The sequence below is a fragment of the Canis lupus genome, chromosome 7 (genome assembly GCF_011100685.1).
Source record: "Canis lupus familiaris isolate Mischka breed German Shepherd chromosome 7, alternate assembly UU_Cfam_GSD_1.0, whole genome shotgun sequence".
NCBI classification, from domain to species: domain Eukaryota; kingdom Metazoa; phylum Chordata; class Mammalia; order Carnivora; family Canidae; genus Canis; species Canis lupus.
Window position 1 is genome coordinate 39297764 of NC_049228.1, and position 19980 is coordinate 39317743.

The 19980-nt window shown below is 41.1% G+C and overlaps 1 protein-coding gene across 18 annotated transcripts in view; it reads right to left on the minus strand.

Annotated features, from left to right (window-relative positions):
- DNAH14 (dynein axonemal heavy chain 14) overlaps positions 1 to 19980 on the minus strand; it is a 333811-nt gene that overhangs the window by 35349 nt on the left and 278482 nt on the right. For 15 of the 18 annotated variants that reach the window (XR_005362291.1, XR_005362292.1, XM_038542857.1 and 12 more), the window contains 7 exons: positions 19635 to 19865; positions 18401 to 18522; positions 16090 to 16334; positions 11968 to 12389; positions 11694 to 11892; positions 5645 to 5860; positions 3094 to 3179 (listed from right to left, as the gene is read on the minus strand). Coding sequence is in view for 16 of the 18 variants with exons in the window: in XM_038542857.1 (XP_038398785.1) it covers positions 3094 to 3179; positions 5645 to 5860; positions 11694 to 11892; positions 11968 to 12389; positions 16090 to 16334; positions 18401 to 18522; positions 19635 to 19865 (1521 nt within the window). In the remaining 2 variants the exon portion in view is untranslated. Of the gene's footprint in view, positions 1 to 3093; positions 3180 to 5644; positions 5861 to 11693; positions 11893 to 11967; positions 12390 to 16089; positions 16335 to 18400; positions 18523 to 19634; positions 19866 to 19980 lie in introns of those variants that run through there. The other 3 variants (XM_038542863.1, XM_038542868.1, XM_038542866.1) reach the window with 3 other exon arrangements.

Genomic DNA, 19980 nt, shown 5'->3' on the forward strand with positions numbered 1-19980 from the left:
TGATTATTATGTCAAATTCTGCTCTTTTCTGTTACTCCCTGGAAAAATTAATCAATTTTATCTAACTAAATGCGGTACATATATATTTTTAGATGAAAATTGGAAGCATGCAAAGCATCTGGGGTCTAAGAGCAGGGCTCGCCCAGCACATCCACTTAACAAAAGCACAGGAATCATCTGAAAGCAACAGATGTTCAGGTGTAGTCCCAACACGTCATTCTCAGAGTCTGTGCTCCCAGAAGCAAGTGTGACCCACTGTTACCATCATGCTGCTCCTTCCTTACTGTATTGACCAATAAAATGATGCCTTTGTAAGTTTTAACACGGGGGGTGGGGGTGGGAGAGAAAGCAAGACCAGCAGAAATGGGGTTGCGCTGAACTCAGTTCTACAGCTCCTTTCTAAACAACTACAGACAGTTCTGGAAATTCTCATGTCCACTTTCCCTGCCCCTGCCTTGTCTTCTTTCCCTGTCCAGCAGGCCATTGGAATGGGAAGCGGTGCATCAACTGAACCAAGTCCTTGCCCTCGCAGAGCTCTGAGATAGTGTCCTTCCCCAGGTGGAGCCTTCTTTCTAATGTATTCTAAATCTCTCATGTGGCAATCTCAATTTCTGACTCTCACGGTCAGACCCAGTTTCAAATATTCTAACTCAATTTCTTTATATGAGCACTTGAACTTCATCAGACCATGTCTTTTGACTGTGGGTTTGGAAAATAGGATTGCTACACTCATGAAGTTTCTAGCTCACAAACTAACATCATCTGGAGTTTACTGGGGAAAGTCAATGTATCACAGGCTTTAAAAATGTGCTTAATTTTGCTGTTAGGGTAATATATACTGGCTACATAAAATTCAAATAATACAAAAAGCCAGAAATTGAAAAATGGAGGTCCTGGGATGCCTGGGGGACTCGGTCTGCCTTCAGCTAGGGTCATGATCCCAGGGTCCTGGGACTGAGCCCCATGTCAGGTTCCCGGCAGGGAGATTGCTTCTCCTTCTTCCACTGCCTGCTGTTCTGCTTATGCTATCTCTTTCTTATGAATAAACTTTAAAAAATCTTTAGAAAAAGAAAAATGGAGGTCTTATTTCCTGGAGAACCATGACTGGTTCTTGTGGCTCCTTGCAGATGTGTTCTGTGCACATACAAGCATCACTCCATCTACCTTCCTTTGCTCCACAGGTGGACCTATACTACAGACTGTTAGATGTTTAGCATTTGTCAGTTACTGCAGCTTAAATGTTTGTTCATGTCATGATGAGGTCAACAATCCACAGGCGGGGTGGGGGTGGGGTGGGTTGGGGGTCAGTCATCTACAGTCGCCAGGTGGGTAACAGGAATTAGAGAAGTCGGCTGGACAGAATGAAAACAATTCTTCCTGCAAGAAAAACAAAGATGTAAGTATGGTATGGTGCCTACTGGTGGCCGACAGTCACTGCCCATGTGAGGGAGTGATCACCAGTAGTGATGACCATGGCATACCCATTCTTGGGGCAGATGCTGCTCAGCTCTTACTGTTGCTCCTGAGACTGCAGATCCAGTAGTGCCTGATCTCCTACTTTTTCAGTAAAAGCTGGAAATATGGACTTTTTTGTGAAATCTCTCAATTTGCAAATTTTGGCTCAAAAGAAAAAAAACAACAAAAACCACTTGTACACCCATATCCATAGCAGCCCAAAGGTGGAAGCAGCCCATGTGTGCACAGGCAGATGAATGGATAAAGAATGTAGTACATCCAGCCAATGGAATATTCCTTAGCTCTGAACAGGAAAGAGATTCTGACACCTGCTACTACATGGTGAGCTTGAACACACTATACTGAGTGAAAGAAGCCAGACATGGACAGATAAATGTTGTGCAATTCCACTTCCATGAGGTTCCTGGAATAGACAACTGCAGACAGAAAGTACGGTGGTATTTGTCAGCCTAGTGGGAAAAAGGAATGGGGAGTTACTGGTTAGTGGGTGCAGAGTTTCTGTTTAGGATGATAAAGTTCTAGAAATAAGATTGTGTTTGCACAGCACTGTGAATGCACTTTAATGCTGCTGAATTTATCATGTAAGAATTAAAATTTCTCACTTAATTTAAAAGAGATTAGAGTTCAATGAAATGATGCATATTTTCCCTTCCCATCTCTTCCTATTTCTTCAAGTATTGTGAAATATTGATCTGCTTCGCTAGCCCTCGCGTCCCTTAGGTTTTCGACCTACTTTCCTTTCCGGCATTTTTGCTTAGTTTTCGTTCTTTCTTTTTTTTCTTTCTTTCTTTCTTTTTCTTTTCGTTTCTTCTTTTTCTTTCTTCTTTCTTCTTTCTTTTTTCTTCTTCTTCTTTAATATTTATTTATTTATGGGGGGGGGGAGGAGAGTAAGCAAGGGAGGATGGGGCAGAGGGAGCGAATCTTCAAGCAGATTCCCTACTGAATCACTCAGGCAAGGCAGCCATTAGGCAATTTCTAAGCCCTGTCCCCCCAATTCTGTGAAGTGAGGGAAATAATCACATCTCTCCCCAAGATTACAATGAGGATTAAATGAAACAATGACTGTAAAATGATTAGCATAGGCTAAGCTTTAGATGTTTTAAGGGGCTCATGAATGACAACCATTTACATCCCCAACCTGCCTTCTCCCAGGGATTCTGAAGCAACAGGGGTCAGGTAAAATATCACCTTTACTAACAATAGGAGGATGGCTGTGCTTTAGGCATGTGTGCTTCCTAATAGGGAACCCTAACAGGCTGGGTCTGTTCCTGGACCATCTGTGGTGCTGAGAGCAGAACACAGGTACACTGTTTGCAGGAAGGCAGATCCCAAAGGCACCAGGGAGAAGCTGCTGAGCCAAGTGCTCTTGCTCACCCCACACATGGGGTCCCCTACTTCTGTGGGGGGAAGTCATGGGGGCGAGAAGGGCCAAGGATGCTACCTGATTGGACCCCCTCCACACAAATGAGCCAGTAAGAGTGTGCTTCCCTCTAACATGAACATTACTTGTAAAATCCTTATATTTTGCTAATAAAATTTTAAATTTGAATGGTTTAAGTTACTGATAAAGTGCTCAAAACACTCAGAATATCACTGTTTTCTCATAGCACATCTTACCAAAATAAGTCTCTGAAATGGAGTGAGTTTCTCCCAGGGGAAATTCACAGGACTACACATGTCTTCATTTTCATCCGGAAGTTCAGCTAGATAGAATTTAGAGAAAGAAACTGAAATGAACAATCAAGTGTCTGGGATCACTAGAAGACACCAAAATGAAAATTTTGTTGTGAACTGTAAAGTTTTTTTTTTTAAAAACATGTCTAACTTTTTCTTTTTATTATTTTTTAAAAGATTTATTTACTTTAGAGAGAGAATGTGCATGAGTGTGTGGATGGGAGGGGCAGAGGAGAGGGAGAGAGAATCCCAAGCAGATTCCTGCTGAGCACCAGACATGGGGGTTTGGAGTGGGAGTGGGGAGTAGTGGAGGGGGGGAAATCTATCCCATGACCCTGAGATCTCAACCTGAGCCAAAGTCAAGAGTTGGACGCTTAACTGATAGTACCACCAGGCACCCTGTCTGACTTCCCTAAGACTTGAGGCATCCTTATGATCACAAGTGAGGTGAGCACTGAGCCAGGTCTAAGTGTGCCCATCCTGGTGGAGAGGCTGGCAAGGAGTGCTCTAACAAGCTTGTGAACTGCTGAAGCAGACACACGAGAAGCAGAAGTATGGCCAACACTTTACAATCTGTTCCTGCGAGTGTGAGGGTTTTCTGGTGAATATAAAGTATTAACTCCAGAGATTAGAAAGTTCTAGTTATAATCTACCTATAACAGATATGGGAAATGAGAATCAAGTGGAAATGCAACCAGATTCTCAAGTTTCTGCCTACTTATTATTTCAACGTATTTGCCCCATGTCTAACTTCAAACACAACTTGAAATACAGAAATAGCTTTTTTGAATAGAGCTATAATAGGTTTGTTGATCTTAAACAAAAAGTTTTCTCCCCCCAAATAAAAAGATCTTCACTTTTCAAAATAGTGACCTAGAGAGAAAACTCTAAGGAAGGAGAACTTCTTAGAAATGGAAATCAGGAAGCTATAAAAGAAAGAAAAAGGTGTAACTGGCCAGAGATTTCACCATTGTGTGGTAGAGACAGAATAAACAAATCCAAAAGACAATGACCGATTTTTAAACATAATTGAATAATAGGTTGGTATCTTAACAAAACAAAAAGTTAATTATCTGTTACACCAATAGGGTTCTTACAGCTGGTTAAAAAAGAATTAACACTCTCTAGAGTACATTTTATTTTTCTTAAGAAATACATTAAGTCCCAACTGCTGAGCACACATCTTGAATCTCAGTAGCTGTAGGATTTTCAACAGCCTTGCTGATGGGGATGCACCGGCCCTTGGCCCTTGGCGATGGCCTTCTTGTTGTTCAGATACGCCAAAGTCTTCAGCAAGGAGAGGGAAGCAAAAAAGGAAAAGGAAAGAAGTGACTGCCTAAGGGGGCCAAGTCTGGTACTACTGAGAGAGACCATGAATGAAGGCTTCTAATTTATATTTAAGAGAAACAGAAGCTTTTTATTTGTATCATTTAACGGAACTATGGACATCTCTGCCTCCCAGCTTCAGCATCAGAGTTGACAGTGAAGTAAATTTGCATCAGAACTTTGCATCTAGCTCTTACGCAGTATAAAAGAAAATTTTGTTTGCTTTTCAACGCAGTTTTTGTGGAAGAAAGAAGCATACTTTTAAATGGACAGTGAACTCTACCATAAGTTACTTGAAATCCTGTATCTGTCCTGTGTGTAAACATGTTTTAGATAAATGGGTTTAATTAAAGATTCAAAATACACATTTTATTCAACGTTTAAGTTAATAAAATAAAATTTGAAACGGAAAAAAAAAGAATTAACAATTCAGTAGAAAAATGGGCCAAGTACATAAATAGGTCAGTCCAAATGGTCTACAAACATCTGAAGAAAAGGTACTTAAACGTGGTGCTAGTCAGGAAATCCAAATTAAAGTACTTTAAAATTTTCAGATTGGCACGAGTTAAGAAAAAATCAATACCCCTTTTGGAGAAGGAAGTCATGTACTGTTTGTGGAAATGTAAGTTATCCTGGACTTTTAAGACAAGTAACCTGGCAGCAGCTGTTAACATTAAATAATATGCTTCTGACCCAATGGTTCCACTCTGGCTGCTCATCCCACAGAGACAAGGGCAGAGGAAGTGTGTCTAAGGATGTGTCTGCTCGCAAAATGTAATTGTATGTTATGGCAAAAATGTGGAAGCAAAGTGGAGAAAGCTGCGGAGGGAAACAAAGCAGGATGGGCATGGAGGTGGCAGGGAGTAATGAGCAGGGACTCACATCTAAAGTAAGGTCTATTTCCTATGCAATTCTTAAAAGGCATCTGTTGTATAAAATAACCCATGAAATCTGCACCGGTTGCACAGGTGGCAGTGATGCTTACCCATGGTGATCACCTTGCAAGGCCTAAGGTGCATAAGTAACCCAAGCCTTGCTCACCGCAAAGCTATGTTCCCTGTCAGACACTGAGCTATGTCTATAAGCTGACGATCCACAGACACATACATGCAACTCAGGTTAAGTAAAACACCGAATGTTCTCTTACTTCTCATTGGTGATTACTTACGTTTCTCCAATGAAGCTTCTTCTGAACAGAAAGGTACACTCATCAGGCAATATGCAGCCTTACTGTTTATGAAAGCATCCCACTGGGGCACATTAGACAGAAGGGATTTGCACAGGAGAGAGAAGGGCTCCAGCTCACTGCTGACATACTGGCACTGCTTCCACCTGGATTCCGACAACCACTGAAGATGTCGATTTCTGCAGGTCTCATAGATACCTAACAGAAAAGGGGAAAGGACACATTGAAAGGTACAATATCTTTCAGCCTTGAGTTATTCATAAAAGGTAGATGTTAAATAAATATGTTTTTAAGGAAAAGCCATTTTATATAAAAATTAATCACATAAACAGCAACTTTTTTCATTGTGGTAAAAACACAGAACATTTACCTTCTGAACCATTGGTATGTGTTCATCAATGTGAAGTACCTTCGTGTTTTTGTAAAACAGATCTCCAGAACTTTCCCTGCAAATCCAAAACTCAGTCCCCATTAAACAGGCCTCCCCAGCCCCTGGGCACCACCATTGTACTGTCTCTATGCCTCCAACTACTTTAGATCCCTCAGGGGGATGGAATCACACAGTCTCTTTGTGACTGGCCTCAGTATAATGTCCTCAAGCTTCAGCCATGTTGTTGTAGCAGGTGTCAGGGATTCCTTCTTTTAAAGGCTGAATGATATCCCCCTGAAATGGCAAATCACATTGTGTCAATCCATTCATCCCCTGATGGACACTGGGGCTGCTTCCACTTATTGGCTACATGAACAGTTCTGCTGTGGACACAGGTGTGCAAATAGTAATCTGAGACCCTGCTTTCAATTCTTTTGGATATATAACCAGTGTGGCATTGTTAGATCATATGCTGGCTTTATCTTTAATTTCTTTGAGGAGCTTCCATACAGTTTTCCATAAGAGCTGCGCCAATAGTATACGAGGGTTCTGATGCCCACACGCCCCTGCCAGCACTTTTCAAATTTTCAGTTTTTTGCAGTGGCTGTCCTAATGGGTGCGAGATGATATCTCATTGTGGTCTTTTGGTTTGCATTTCCTGATGATTAAGGATGTTGATCATCTTTTCATGTGCTTGTTGGTCATCTATATATCATCTATAGAGAAATGTCTATTCAGACATTTCTGAATAGCCCATTTTAAAATTGGGTTATTTGATTCTTGTTGAGGGGTTGAAGTTCTTTATATATTCTGTACATTATCTCCTTATCAGGTATATGATTTGAAATTGTTTCTCATTCCATAGGTTGCCTTTTTACTCTGTTGTGTCATTTGATGTACAGAAGTTTTTAAGTTTGATGTCATTGAATTTGTCTCTTTTTGCTCTTGTTGCCTGTGTATTGGTGTCATATCCAAGAGATTATTGCCAAGTCCAGTGTGATAAAACTTTCCCCTTCTGCTTTCTTCTAAGTTTTATAGTTTTAGGTCTTATGTTTAGATCTTGAATCCATTTTGAGTTTATTTTTATATTTGGTGTAAGAGTCCAGTTTTGTTCTTTTTAAAAAATATTTTATTTATTTATTCATGAGAGACACACACAGAGAGAGAGAGAGAGAGAGAGAGAGAGAGAGAGAGAGAGAGAGAGAGAGAGAGAGAGGCAGAGACACTGGCAGAGGGAGAAGCAGGCTCCATGCAGGGAGCCTGAAAAGGAACTCAATCCCGGGTCTCCAGGATCACGCCCTGGACTGAAGGTGACGCCAAACCGCTGAGCCACCAGGGCTGCCCCAGTTTTGTTCTTTTGCACGTAGATATCCAGTTTTCACAGCACCATTTGTTACAGAGACTGTCCCTTCCCCACTGAGTGCTCTTTCCACCCTCACTGGAGATTTTTTGACCGTTTATGTGTTAATTTCTAGGCTCTCTGTTCTGTTCCATTGGTCTATTTACCTGTCTTTATGCCACTACCAGACGTTTTTATTGTAGCTTTATTATATAGCTTGAAACCAAGAAGTATGAGGCCTCTAACTTTGTTCTTTTTCAAAATTGTTCTGGCTATTTGGAGTCCCTTGAGACTCCATATGAATTTTAGGAAGAAATTTTCTATTCTTGCAAAAAGTCCTGTTGGGATTTTGTGAGGAATTACACTGAATCTGTAGATTGTTTTGGGTTACCATGGACATCTCAACAATATTGTTTGCCAACCCATGAACATTGGATGTCTTTCATTTATTTGTGTTATCTTCAATTTCTTTCAGCAATATTTTGTAGTTTTCAGTATATGCATCTTTCACCTCCTTGGTTAGGCTTATTCCTAAGTGTTTTATTCCTTCTGATGCTATTACAAATGGGATTGTTTTCTTAATTTCCTTTTCATTTTATTTGTTGTTTATGTATAGAAACACATCTAATAATGTATGTTGGTTTTGTATCTTGCAACTTCGCTGTATTGGTTTACTAGCTCTAACAGTGTTTTCATGAGAAAGAGAAAACTCTAAAGAGTTGTCATGTCATGTCACCTGTGAACAAAGATAGTTTGGATGGCTTTTATTTTCTTGTCTGGTGCATTGGCTAGAACTTCCATGTTAAAAACAAGTGATGAGAGCAGGGGTATCCTTGATTTGCTTGTGATCTTAGAGAAAAACGGAAGTTTCACCACTGAGTAGGATGTTAGGTGTGAGTTTTTCACAAATGACTTTTATTGTGTGGAGATAGCTTCCTTCTATTCCCAGTTTGTTGAGTGTTCTTAGTCATGAAAAAAGCTGAATCTTATCAAATGCTTTTTCTGTATCAATTACGATGGTCATTTGGTTTTGTCCTTCATTTTGTTAATGTGCTTAATTATATTGATTGATTTTCTTATATTGCGACATCTTTGCATTCCAGGAACAAATTGCACATGGTCATGGTGTATAATCCTTTTACTATGGTATTGAATTTGGTTTGCTGTATTTTGTGAGAATTTTGACATCTATAGTCATCAGAAATATCAGCCTGTAGTTTTCTTCTCTTGTAGAATCTTTGGCTTTGCTATCAGGGAAATGCTGGTCTTAACAGACGAGCTTAGAAGTGTTCCCTCCTCCTCCTTATTATTATTATTTTGAAGCATTTCAGTAAGATTTGTGTTTATTCTTTTAAAAATGTTTGGTAGAATTTTCCAGTGCAGCCATCTGGGCTAGCTAGGCCTTTTCTTTGTTGGGAGATTCTTGCTTATTGAATCAATCTCCTTACTTGGTTATAAGTCTGTTCAAATTCCTACTTCTCCATGATTCAGTCTTGGTAGATTATACATTTCCATTTCTTCTAGGTTGTACAATTTGTTGGCATATAATTGTTCATAGTGTCTCCTATGATACTTTTTATTTCTGTAGCATCAGTTTTAATGTCCCCACTTTCATCTCTGATTTTAGTTATGAGTCTTATTTTCTTGTTAATCTAAGAGTTTATCAGTTTTGTCAATATTTTCAAAAAGGCAGCTATTAGTTTAGCTGATTTTTCTATTTTTTAATGCTCTATTTTTATTTGTGCTCCATTCTTTATTGTTTCCTTCCTTACGCCAGCTTTATGGTTGGCTCTTTCTTTTTTTTGCTAGTTTTTTGAGGTGTAGGGTCAGGTTATTTGAGACCTGCTCTTTTAATGAATGCATTTATAGTTATAAACTTCTCTTTTAGTACTGTTTTTGTTGTATCCTCTAAGATTTGTTATATTGTGTTTTAATTTTTATCTCAAGACATTTTCTATTTTCCTTTTTAACTTCTTTGACCCACTGGTTATTTTAAGAGTATGTTGTTTAATACCCACATAGTTTTGGATTTTTCATGTAATATTTGACATAGTTTTGGAACTAGGTGAAGTTTGGTGGGGTGAAGTCCAGAGCTGACAACCAAGAAAGAATTCTTGAGATGTCTTTGGTGCAAAATGATGGTTTTATTAAAGCCCAGGGACAGGACCCGTGGGCTGAGAGAGCTGCTGCCTTGGGCTTGTGAGGGGTGGCTGATTACATACCTGGGAGTTGGGGGAAGGTAAGGAAAAGAGAGGTTTCTAAGGATTCTCATATGCTAAAGAGGACCTACTGTGATACTGGAGGTCTTGCCATTGTCAAATTAAGGTTGTCTTTCCCTCTAGTAAAGCATTAAGATAGTTTGGAGTTTCCTGAAGGAATGTCACACGTATCCCACCTGGTTTGCAAGGTGTCAGCTTGTGCTTCTGTTCCCCACTAATATTGATTTCTAGTTTCATTCTATTGTGGTCAGAAAAGATGCTTTGTATATCAGTCATTGTGCTTATTGCTTAGCATAACAGAAAATTGGAAACCCAAGTCTGAGAGAGTGTGGTTGAGAGAGTGATTATGTAAGTTTTGGTCCATTCAAAAATTGGAATGTTGTGCAGACATTAAAAAGTCTTAAGTGTGTATATATATAATTTTTCTTAAGTATATTTGACACGAGCAGCTACTTTTGACGTTATTAATTTGAAAAAAGTTGGGAAAGTTAGGAAAACCAGTAGAAGGAAAACCCACAAAAATATTAATATTTTTCTAGATTGTGGAATTACAGAAGATTTATTTACTTCTTTTTGCTTATCTGTAGGTTGGAATGGTTTGTTTAATAAACGTGTACTATTTGTATAATAAAAAAATAGAAGCTATTACATTTTTGTTGTTGTTTCTTAAAATACACTGGGGATGTTTTTAGGTTTCCAAGTGCAATGGATGCCTTGTGGGCTGGCTGTTTTGCTGCGTGACCTTGTCTCCTGGTTGCAGGCAGATGGTTGAGGAGAAGAGTCCTGACTGAGGCTGTGGCACTCAGACCCTCCCTTTTGGAGGGTCTCCAAGGCCCAGAGTCTTAGAACTGCTAGACATTGGGTTAATAGTGGTCCCTGGTTCTTCTCACGTTGGTGCTTGGTTATTCACATTTTCCTTGCTGTTTTCTTAGATACCCCAGAATCCTTCTGAACATTTTTATTTTGGGTTAAAATATTGAGTCGTTGTCTGTTTTTTTGCAAGCAAAAGAATCTTAGTAAACTCACAAGAGCATTTATTGACTCAACAATCGTTCACAAACACCTACTGTATACCAGGCTTTGGGATAAGTAAAAACAAACAAAAAACAAAACAAAATGATTCAAATGTCTGGTATACCTCTAGAGTAATTCTTTGACATTTCAATTGTGATTTCTAGTCTTTGCTAATAGTCTTGAAACACCTGACAAAGGCTACTCTAAACAACCACCTTTTCTCCCTCAGTGAGAATGTCAGACTACCTAGAACTTTGTATTTTTTGGTGACTTAAAATTACAAACAGCACAACAATGTGAATGTAGTTTCATGCCACTGAACTGGATGCTTAAAAAGGGTTAAGAAGGTACATTTTATGTTACATGTATTTTACCACAATTTAAAAAATAAATATACTTAAAAATGTACAACACAGGAGGATTTGGAAAGATCCCACACTTTGTGATTTTTTTAAAAAGATTTTATTTATTTATTCATGAGAATACACAGAGAGGAGAGAGAGAGCAGAGACACAGGCAGAGGGAGAAGCAGGCTCCATGTAGGGAGCCTGATGTGGGACTGACACTGGGTCTCCAGGATCACGCCCTGAGCTGAAGGCAGGTGCTGAACCGCTGAGCCACCCGGGCTGCCCACACTTAGTGATTTTTGCCCAATTGTTTTGCATAAGCATAGTTTTTGTGGTTCAAAATCTCCAGGAATTTTCAGAAGACATTGAGGGTGATTATAGTGAGGAGGGGTAAAGTTTCATCCAGGTGGTATTTAATCAATGTGTGCGTGCATGTGTGCGCTCACCTCTCTAATAAGGAGCACTAGGGGTTCAGCTTTATAGATTAGCATTACAATTACCATAGCAAATGTCATTCACTTATTCAAAAATCACTGAGTACCAATCATGTGCTCAACATATAAGGACACAACAATGAATTAAACATCACACCTGACTTCAAGCTGCTTTTAGTTTAACCAGACAGAAGCACTGACTTAGAGCATCTTAAAAAATCTCTCAGTGTTTTTTTCAGGGAAACATGTTTTTAATGGCTTTTTTTTTTTTTTTTTTTACTGAACCCAGAGCAGTATCCTTTACTTACTATTAAGTCTAGCCTGGGGCATCACAGCTTTAATATTTATCAACATGGCAGAATGTAGGAAGATGTCCCATTCTTCATCTGGTAGGGACCCAATGTCATCCTGCAGTAAACTTCCATGAGCATTATTTTGCATGATTGTGGTGCAAAGCCGGAAGGAGAAGCACAGTTTATGTTGGTTAAATAGAGCTGAAGAGACCACCTAAGGAGGGAAATAGAGCATTTGACCGGCCCAGCTAGATTAAATATGTATAATCCACATTAAAGGATGCCTCACCTTAAAAATATTTCTTGTTAACACATCTATTGAATTTTTAAGATGTCTCTCTAAGAGATTTTTCTCACTTTCTAACTTTGGTTCTTTTGAGAGGTTTGTAATATCATGAATTTTTTTCAGAGACATTTTATCCCATTTCGAGCTGGGTTTCTCTTGTTCTTTGCTTCCGGAGACTACTGACAGAACGAAGGCCTGTCGAAACCAGTCTAGGGAGAACTGGTACATGCAGTTGACCTGGGCGAGCCCTGCCACGAGAAAGTAGAGCAGGGAGCCTCGAGTTGCAATGGGGAGATAGTTTGTACGAGTCTCTTGGATTTCACTTTCCATTTTTTCTGTGGCTTTGATGCGCTTTGAAATTTCATTTGAAGTCATTTTGGATTTTCTTAGGATGTCTACGATTTCCTCATCATCTAAGACACATTCTAAAGGCAAACAAAAATTGAATTTAAATAAAAACTACTGGAATATTAAATGCAGTTCCTTCATTCTGAAATCTTTCTTTAATAAGAGTTTTTAGTTTAGTTTTTTTTGTGTGTGTGGTTTTATTTGGGAGATAGGCCATTAAATGAAGACAGGGCATATTTCTGAATAATTTGGTTAATAGCATCCCCCATCTCTTCTTTAGATGACGTTCATAGAGTGGATTCTATTCCCATTATAAACACATAGTAAATAGCTAATCTGTCCTAATGACCCATGATACGCATAGACAAGGAAACAAAATTTCCAGAAAATAGCATGTGCACGGTAATAGTTTCTATCGTGTTTCACCAAACAATCAAGTTGGTAATGACCACGAACAGATTGCAACTTACCTTTCGAAAAAGCACTGCTCTAGAAACAGAATTATTCTCTCCATTTCAAGTGTTTAAGATGGTTCTCATATTTTTTTAAAATTATTTATTTATTTATGATAGTCACAGAGAGAGAGAGAGAGAGGCAGAGACACAGGCAGAGGGAGAAGCAGGCTCCATGCAGGGAGCCCGACGTGGGATTCGATCCCGGGACTCCAGGATCACGCCCTGGGCCAAAGGCAGGCGCCAAACCGCTGCGCCACCCAGGGATCCCCTGGTTCTCATATTTTGATTACAAACTCTATTTTATGAACATTTCCATTTTCCTGAGGTGCTTTTGTTAATGATATGATTTATAGACTCCTCAGTATCCTTATGCTTACCCCGGACACAGGTAGTTTGAAAAGAGCCCTTTTAAAATGTGGTACTGATTGGGAATCAAAGGCAGAGGGAGATGTAGATACAATTAAATGTCCATATAACCTGCAGCCCACTGACATACTGGAGGGGGCAGAGAATGAGGTTCCTCCAGGAAGCTCCTGATTGTCTTTATGCTAATGCTCCGCTAGAGGGAAAAACCTGGCTTGGTTTGACCATAGCCAGGGCTTCAGTGTCCTGTGAGTCTTCTTTGGCATTTGAAAGTCCTTTTGGAACTTTTTTCTCTTTACTTCTCCCAACCCTGAAGTATATAATCATTTGTCCTCACAATCCTGGGGCAGTGGGGCAGCAGGGGTGGCGGGGGCAGTGGGAGTAGCAGCAGCAGCTCTCTCTGTCCCACAGGTCCTGTCCTTGGGCTTTAATAAAACCATCGTTTTGCACCAAAGACGTCTCAAGAATTTTCTTGGCCATCGGCTCTGGACCCCACCAAACCTCACCAAAAATATTTTAAAACTACATCAGTATCAAGAACTAAACAGGGATCCCTGGGTGGCGCAGCGGTTTGGCGCCTGCCTTTGGCCCAGGGCGTGGTCCTGGAGACCCGGGATCGAATCCCACATCGGGCTCCCGGTGCATGGAGCCTGCTTCTCCCTCTGCCTGTGTCTCTGCCTCTCTCTCTCTCTCTCTCTCTGTGACTATCATAAACAAATAAAAATTAAAAAAAAAAAAAAAAAAGAACTAAACAGCATCACATGATTGTTGTAAGGAGTTACGGGATTATTACGTTCCATGATCTGGATAGCATATTCTCACTGATTTTAGGGAAGCTTTCTAAGCAATGTCAGGACCTGAGCTGTGGGCTACTGCTGTGTCCCCCCCCCCACCAACCACTGCCCACAGAGAGCGGGTGGTCACACTAAAGACAAAATATTTACAAAGAGATAGTAGGATGATCTATTTTACTAAAACTTGGAAAAAGGGAGGAAAAAATATGTACCAAATTGAGGAGTCTTTTTCGTTTAGTTTTTTTCAAGGACAATTTTTATTATAACTACTATCAGTAAAAAATTAAGTCTTTAAAAACAATCCAACTCTACCATGAGGAATGCCTGGTAGAGAATAAGCAGCAAAGGCATAATAACAGCTCACAGTGTGCTGATGGGTATTATCATAAACAACTATCCTTTTGTCTCATTAAGCTTATCTTTTGTCCAATTTAGGCAAAACTTGCAGCAACAACATGACATTTGTCACACAGTGGCTCATAAACCAGCAGAGGCTATCCTTGTGAGTCTTGTTACACCAACAGTGTCACCTCTGGTGTGTCACATATTACCCACATGTCCTGGTTTTGCTCCCTAAGGAGTTAGCTGCTAATTCACTCCAACCTTCCCAGAGACACGGATGTGACAATGTTGTCCACACAATCTCGTCCTAGTCCTATCATTAACAGAAGCGTGGTTTAGCCATGTGTTACACAGAAATTGTGTATTAGGTGTCAGCAAAATAGGAAGGATTACAGTCAGATCTTATTATAATATGGAACGAAAGTATCTGAGAGACTTTTCAAGCCCCACTGAGTCAGCAGTTAAGAGAGAACAGCAATCCACTGCTAGATAAAGAGTATTAGATGACAGATGAGTCAGGAGCTTGATACTGTGATTTATGACAGGAAATACACCTAAGGTCTCCATCCCCAGCTCTGGCTTAGAGCTCTGAATACCCTGGGGATGAGAGGAATAAATGTGTATTTTGTTATGTTAATGAGGTTGCTTGAGTCTCTGAAAAGGATGGGGTGGTTGCCCTGGCAGCGCCCCTGAAGCCCACACCCATCCGTGATACTCTGCCTACCACCCCCCCCCCCCCCCCCCCCCCCCCCCCCCCCCCGCCACCCAATCCCTTCGACCTGGCTGTTCCTAGTTCCATTCTTCCATAGGAGACCAGTAATCTAGTGAGTCCCGATTCTAGTCTACTAGCAAACTAATTAGACCTCAGAAAGGGCTTGCTGGAACTTTTTGTCTGAAGCCCGGCTGTGGGGAGGGGGCGCCTGTAGCACTGAACCCCTAAGGGGAGGGGAATCTGATGCTGTCTCTGGGCAGATAGTGTCAGAATGGACTTGAACTGTGAGACACCCACATAGTGTCTGAGCACTGCTTACCAGCATGGGGGACCCCATCCTGCATGTTGAAATCGGGTATCCAGAACCCCTTTTAGGAGCAGGAATGTCAGCGTGCCCCAGGAATTTCTAATGCTTTATATTTAGTTGTTTAGAAATTACATTGTTAAAATTTAAAGACTGGGGATCCCTGGGTGGCGCAGCGGTTTGGCGCCTGCCTTTGGCCCAGGGTGCGATCCTTGAGACCCGGGATCGAATCCCACATCGGGCCCCCGGTGCATGGAGCCTGCTTCTCCCTCTGCCTGTGTCTCTGCCTCTCTCTCTCTCTCTCTCTGTGACTATCATGAATAAATAAATAAAAATCTAAAAAAAAAAAAAAAAAAATTTAAAGACTATGGTTTCTTATTTTTTATGTTGAAGAGGAAAATAATTTCCACTGCTATTTTAATAAATACCACATTTTCATGGGACATGTATGATTAAGTCATTGGGTTCCATCCTGGTATATTTTAGTATTAATACTTGGGGTAAACCTAATCTTTTGGTCTCTGTAATCTAACTTGATACATATAACAGATGTCAGATACCTGACGTAATGGCCTCGTGGCAAATGTCCTGCGGTTTGATGAGCTAAGACAGAGATAGGAATATAGGAACATCAACAGCCACAATGTTTTAAGAATGGGGTGTTTCACCCACATTGATCAGTTATCTGGTGGAAATGTAGATCTGATGTTTTGGGTACCAGTTCAGAGTATGGTTCTCGGAGCTTCTATTCTGTCCTTCCCCAAGTTACGCCCAGGTCTTCTAACGTCACTAAAGACCTGAACTCACCTTGTGCATTCTGCAGAACATTTAACATTTTTTCCTCTAGTTCTTCAAGGGTCACAGCATCAAGGGAAATGCTCTCCAATAACTGGAAACGTTGATTTTCTAAGTAAGGGGCTTCATGGGTTAACACGGTAGATAAGAGTTGATCCTGCAAACCCTGGAATGTTACCGTGAAGTTGATCATAGTAACGAAATTGTAAACTGAGGGAGGAAAATGAGGGTTGTCTATTTCTGTAGCAACGTATAACCTAAAGGATGAGAAAGGCACCAGTTAGTCAAAGGATCTGCAGAGGGAAAAAAAAAACCTAATTTATTAAATAATGGAAAAAAATATTTCTCCTGGAGGTTAACAAGGTTAACTTTTAGTGTTGTTCAGCCTTGTACACAAAATAGGCTCTCCATTTATATTGTGTGGAGACATTTCCTGTTTATAATTTGAAGAAATACAACCATAGATGATGTCCCTGCTGTATTTGGTTGAAGCACCCAGATGGAGGAAAGCGAAGTGCTAGCTAGTAGGAACTTAGACCTGCCCTTAGATGGTTGTCAATACCCGGTGGAGGGTGTGAGTACAGGGAGATATACCTTCTCTAAAGGGATGACCCCAGCTGCTGCCAGGAGAGTGACTTGGGCTGGGGGCTGGAGGGAAGGAATCTGGCAGACTGGTTTGTGTAAGAGGTGGTGGTAGTGGCCTGGAGTGGGGTGATACAGGGTGTGTGTGTGTGTGTGTGTGTGACCTGGAGTGGGGTGGTACAGGGAGGTGTGTGACCTGGAGTGGGGTGGCACAGGGGTGGGGTGGCCAGGAGTGAGGTGGTATGGGGGGGTTGTAACCTGGAGCGAGGTGGTATGGGGGTGGTAGAGGGGGAGTCTTCCAGCAACTCGATACAACAGGGACAGCTTCTCCTTCCATTTTATAAAGAGTAGAATGGAGGCTTAGAGAGGTTAACTAAGTTGCTCACAGCCTGTGGCCACAAAGTGGCCGAGTGGGGACCTGTGGCCAGCCCACCTTTCCAGAGGTCCCTCTAGCACCTCCTCACAAACAATCCAATATGGGCACCAGGTTGGCACTGCAGCAACACATGACTTCATTAGCCTTCTGAGAGCAGGAGGGAAAGAATGGGTGTCCTGCCAAATGCTGCATTCTGGAGAGGGCTTGTTACATAAAGGGGTTTTAAGTCCTTGAAGGAGAGAACTTGGTTTAACCTAGTGCTTTTCAGAAGTTTGGGACCCCTTTTTTGAGTGACACCTGTTAAACTCCTGGAATGTCATTTTGAGGAACATACTTTGCAAAATATTTTCTTAACTGAAGGAAGGAGGCCCAGAGAGAGGATTACAGGCTCTAAGAGTGTGGTGAGGATCAAGACTTCAGAGCATTGCCTGGGACAAGGATATATGGACCAGCGTGTCAGAGCCCCTGCAAGGCGGTTATGCCCACTTGGCTGAGGGCCTATAAATCCACCTTCCAACTCCCCTTGTGACTACCCACTCATACAGTGAGCTGCTGATTATGAATTCAAGGGGACAGTGCACCTGCCTGGCAACTCAAATGCCTTATTACCCTGGGAATTATATTTTTGTGGTAATCAAATGTGACTATATAAAAGTGCTTTGTGAAGTTGACTGGGGGGAGGTGGGGGTTGCAATCCCGAAGGTCCCTTACTGTTGGGAACATGGATGCAACATTTTTATCTGGCTAGGCAAAGTCTCTCTTTTTGCTCTGGATATCCAGTATGGATTTTGTTTTTTAAAGAAGCAGAAGCTTTTCCTGCTGAAATAAAATGTTAGGCAAACAGATCAATGGGGGAGTTCTTGTGATTCAAGTGGGGCCAGGCTTCCCCTTCCAGCACACTTTCTGAGGATTCCCTCTGGACCCACAGGTCTTAGCTGGAACAGTATGGAAACTGGTTTTTTTTTTTTTTTTTAAAGATTTTATTTATTTATTCATGACAGACACAGAGAGAGAAAGAGAGAGGCAGAGACACAGGCAGAGGGAGAAGCAGGCTCCATGCAGGGAGCCCGACGTGGGACTCAATCCCGGGTCTCCAGGATCACGCCCTGGACCCAAGGCAGGCGCTAAACCGCTGGGCCACCCAGGCTGCCTGGAAACTGTTTTGGAATGGCTTGATAAATAAAAGTCAGTTCACTATTCTGTGTACTGACGAGTGCAACCAGAAACAGAAATAAACAAAATATTCAAAATGTAATCTCACTTTTTGCTCCAGGAGAAGCTTACCACTATGTCAATAGAGGCCTCTATAATATTTGTCTTAAAAAATATAAACACTTGACTCAATTTCGCTGTGAGAGACTTTACCTAAATCTGGGATTGTATTCAATCTCAGAATCATCAACCCTTATGAAATATTGTCCTCTTTTCTGATGGATATCCTTCTTCAAAATTGCCTTCAAACTTGGAGCTAATGTTTCAGGGAGATTCTGAAAAACACAAGAGAAATATATAAAAAGTTCATCTGAAAGCAAATCAGTTAAAAAGCATTTCAAAGAGCATTTAGAAAATGTAAATGGGGATCCCTGGGTGGCTCAGCAGTTTAGGGCCTGCCTTTGTCCTGGAGTCCTGGATGAGTTCCACATCAGGCTCAATGCATGGAGCTTGCTTCTCCCTCTGCCTGTGTCTCTGCCTCTCTCTCTCTCTCTCTCTGTGTGTCCCTGATGAATAAATAAGTAAAATCTTAAAAAAAAGAAAGAAAGAAAGAAAGAAAGAAAGAAAGAAAGAAAGAAAGAAAGAAAATGTAAATGAGGGATACCTGCTTCTCCCTCTGCCTGTGTCTCTGCCTCTCTCTCTCTCTCTCTGTGTCCCTGATGAATAAATAAGTAAAATCTTAAAAAAAAGAAAGAAAGAAAGAAAGAAAGAAAGAAAGAAAGAAAGAAAGAAAGAAAGAAAGAAAGAAAATGTAAATGAGGGATACCTGGGTGGCTCAGTTGGTTGGGTGTCCGACTCTTGATTGAGGCTCAGGTCATGATCTCAGAGTCGTGAGACTGAGCCCTGTATTTGGGGTCCCTGCTCAGTGGGAAGTCTATTTGAGATTCTCTCTCCCTTTGCTGCCCACCCCCAACTTTTTCTTTTAAGAAAAATAAAAGTAAATGTTAGTATTAAGAAAAATAAAAAGAAATGTTAGTATTTGGATACCAAAGAAAGCCTGGTCTGAGAGAACTGAACACTGAAAAGTCACTGTAGTTATTATTTTTTAAAAGATTTTATGTATTTTGACAGAGAAAGTGCCCATGCACACACATGTATGAGGGAGTGGTGGCAGACAGAGAGGGAAAGAGAGAGTCTACAGCAAACTCCAATGCTGAGCAGGGAGCCTAATGTGGGGCTTGATCCCAGGGCCCTGAGATCATGACCTGAGCTGAAATCAAGAGTCAGATGCTCAACAGACTATGCCACCTAGGCACTCCTGTTTATTTATTATTTTTTCCATGACATAGTTACTTGTAACTCAAAGCTTTCAGTTTCTATGCTTGGTGCACACAGTATATATGTCAGCTGCATGGAATTGGGTGGTTGGGACATTCTGTCCAAATACCTGCAAGAGGACACTCCCTCCTATTTTCATAGCATTTTCAATTTTTTGGATGTAACTGCTGTCTTTGATGGAGAGCTCCTGCAGCCTGGGCCCTTCCATCTGCCGGATCCAGTTGTGTGCCTGCTTGTGGGGGTCAATCAGCAGTGGCCACTGCAGGCCATTCTTGATCAGGATGGCGTTCTCTGTCGAATACTGACCAAGGGGGAGTCCCTGAGAGTGCCATCGGCCAACCTGGAATGAGATCGTTAGTACTTTACTGTTTCATATACTTCTTCACATCTTTAGTATCCTATAGGATACCAAAGGATCTTACAGGCTCACTGCCTTTAGAAAAATCAAATACTCT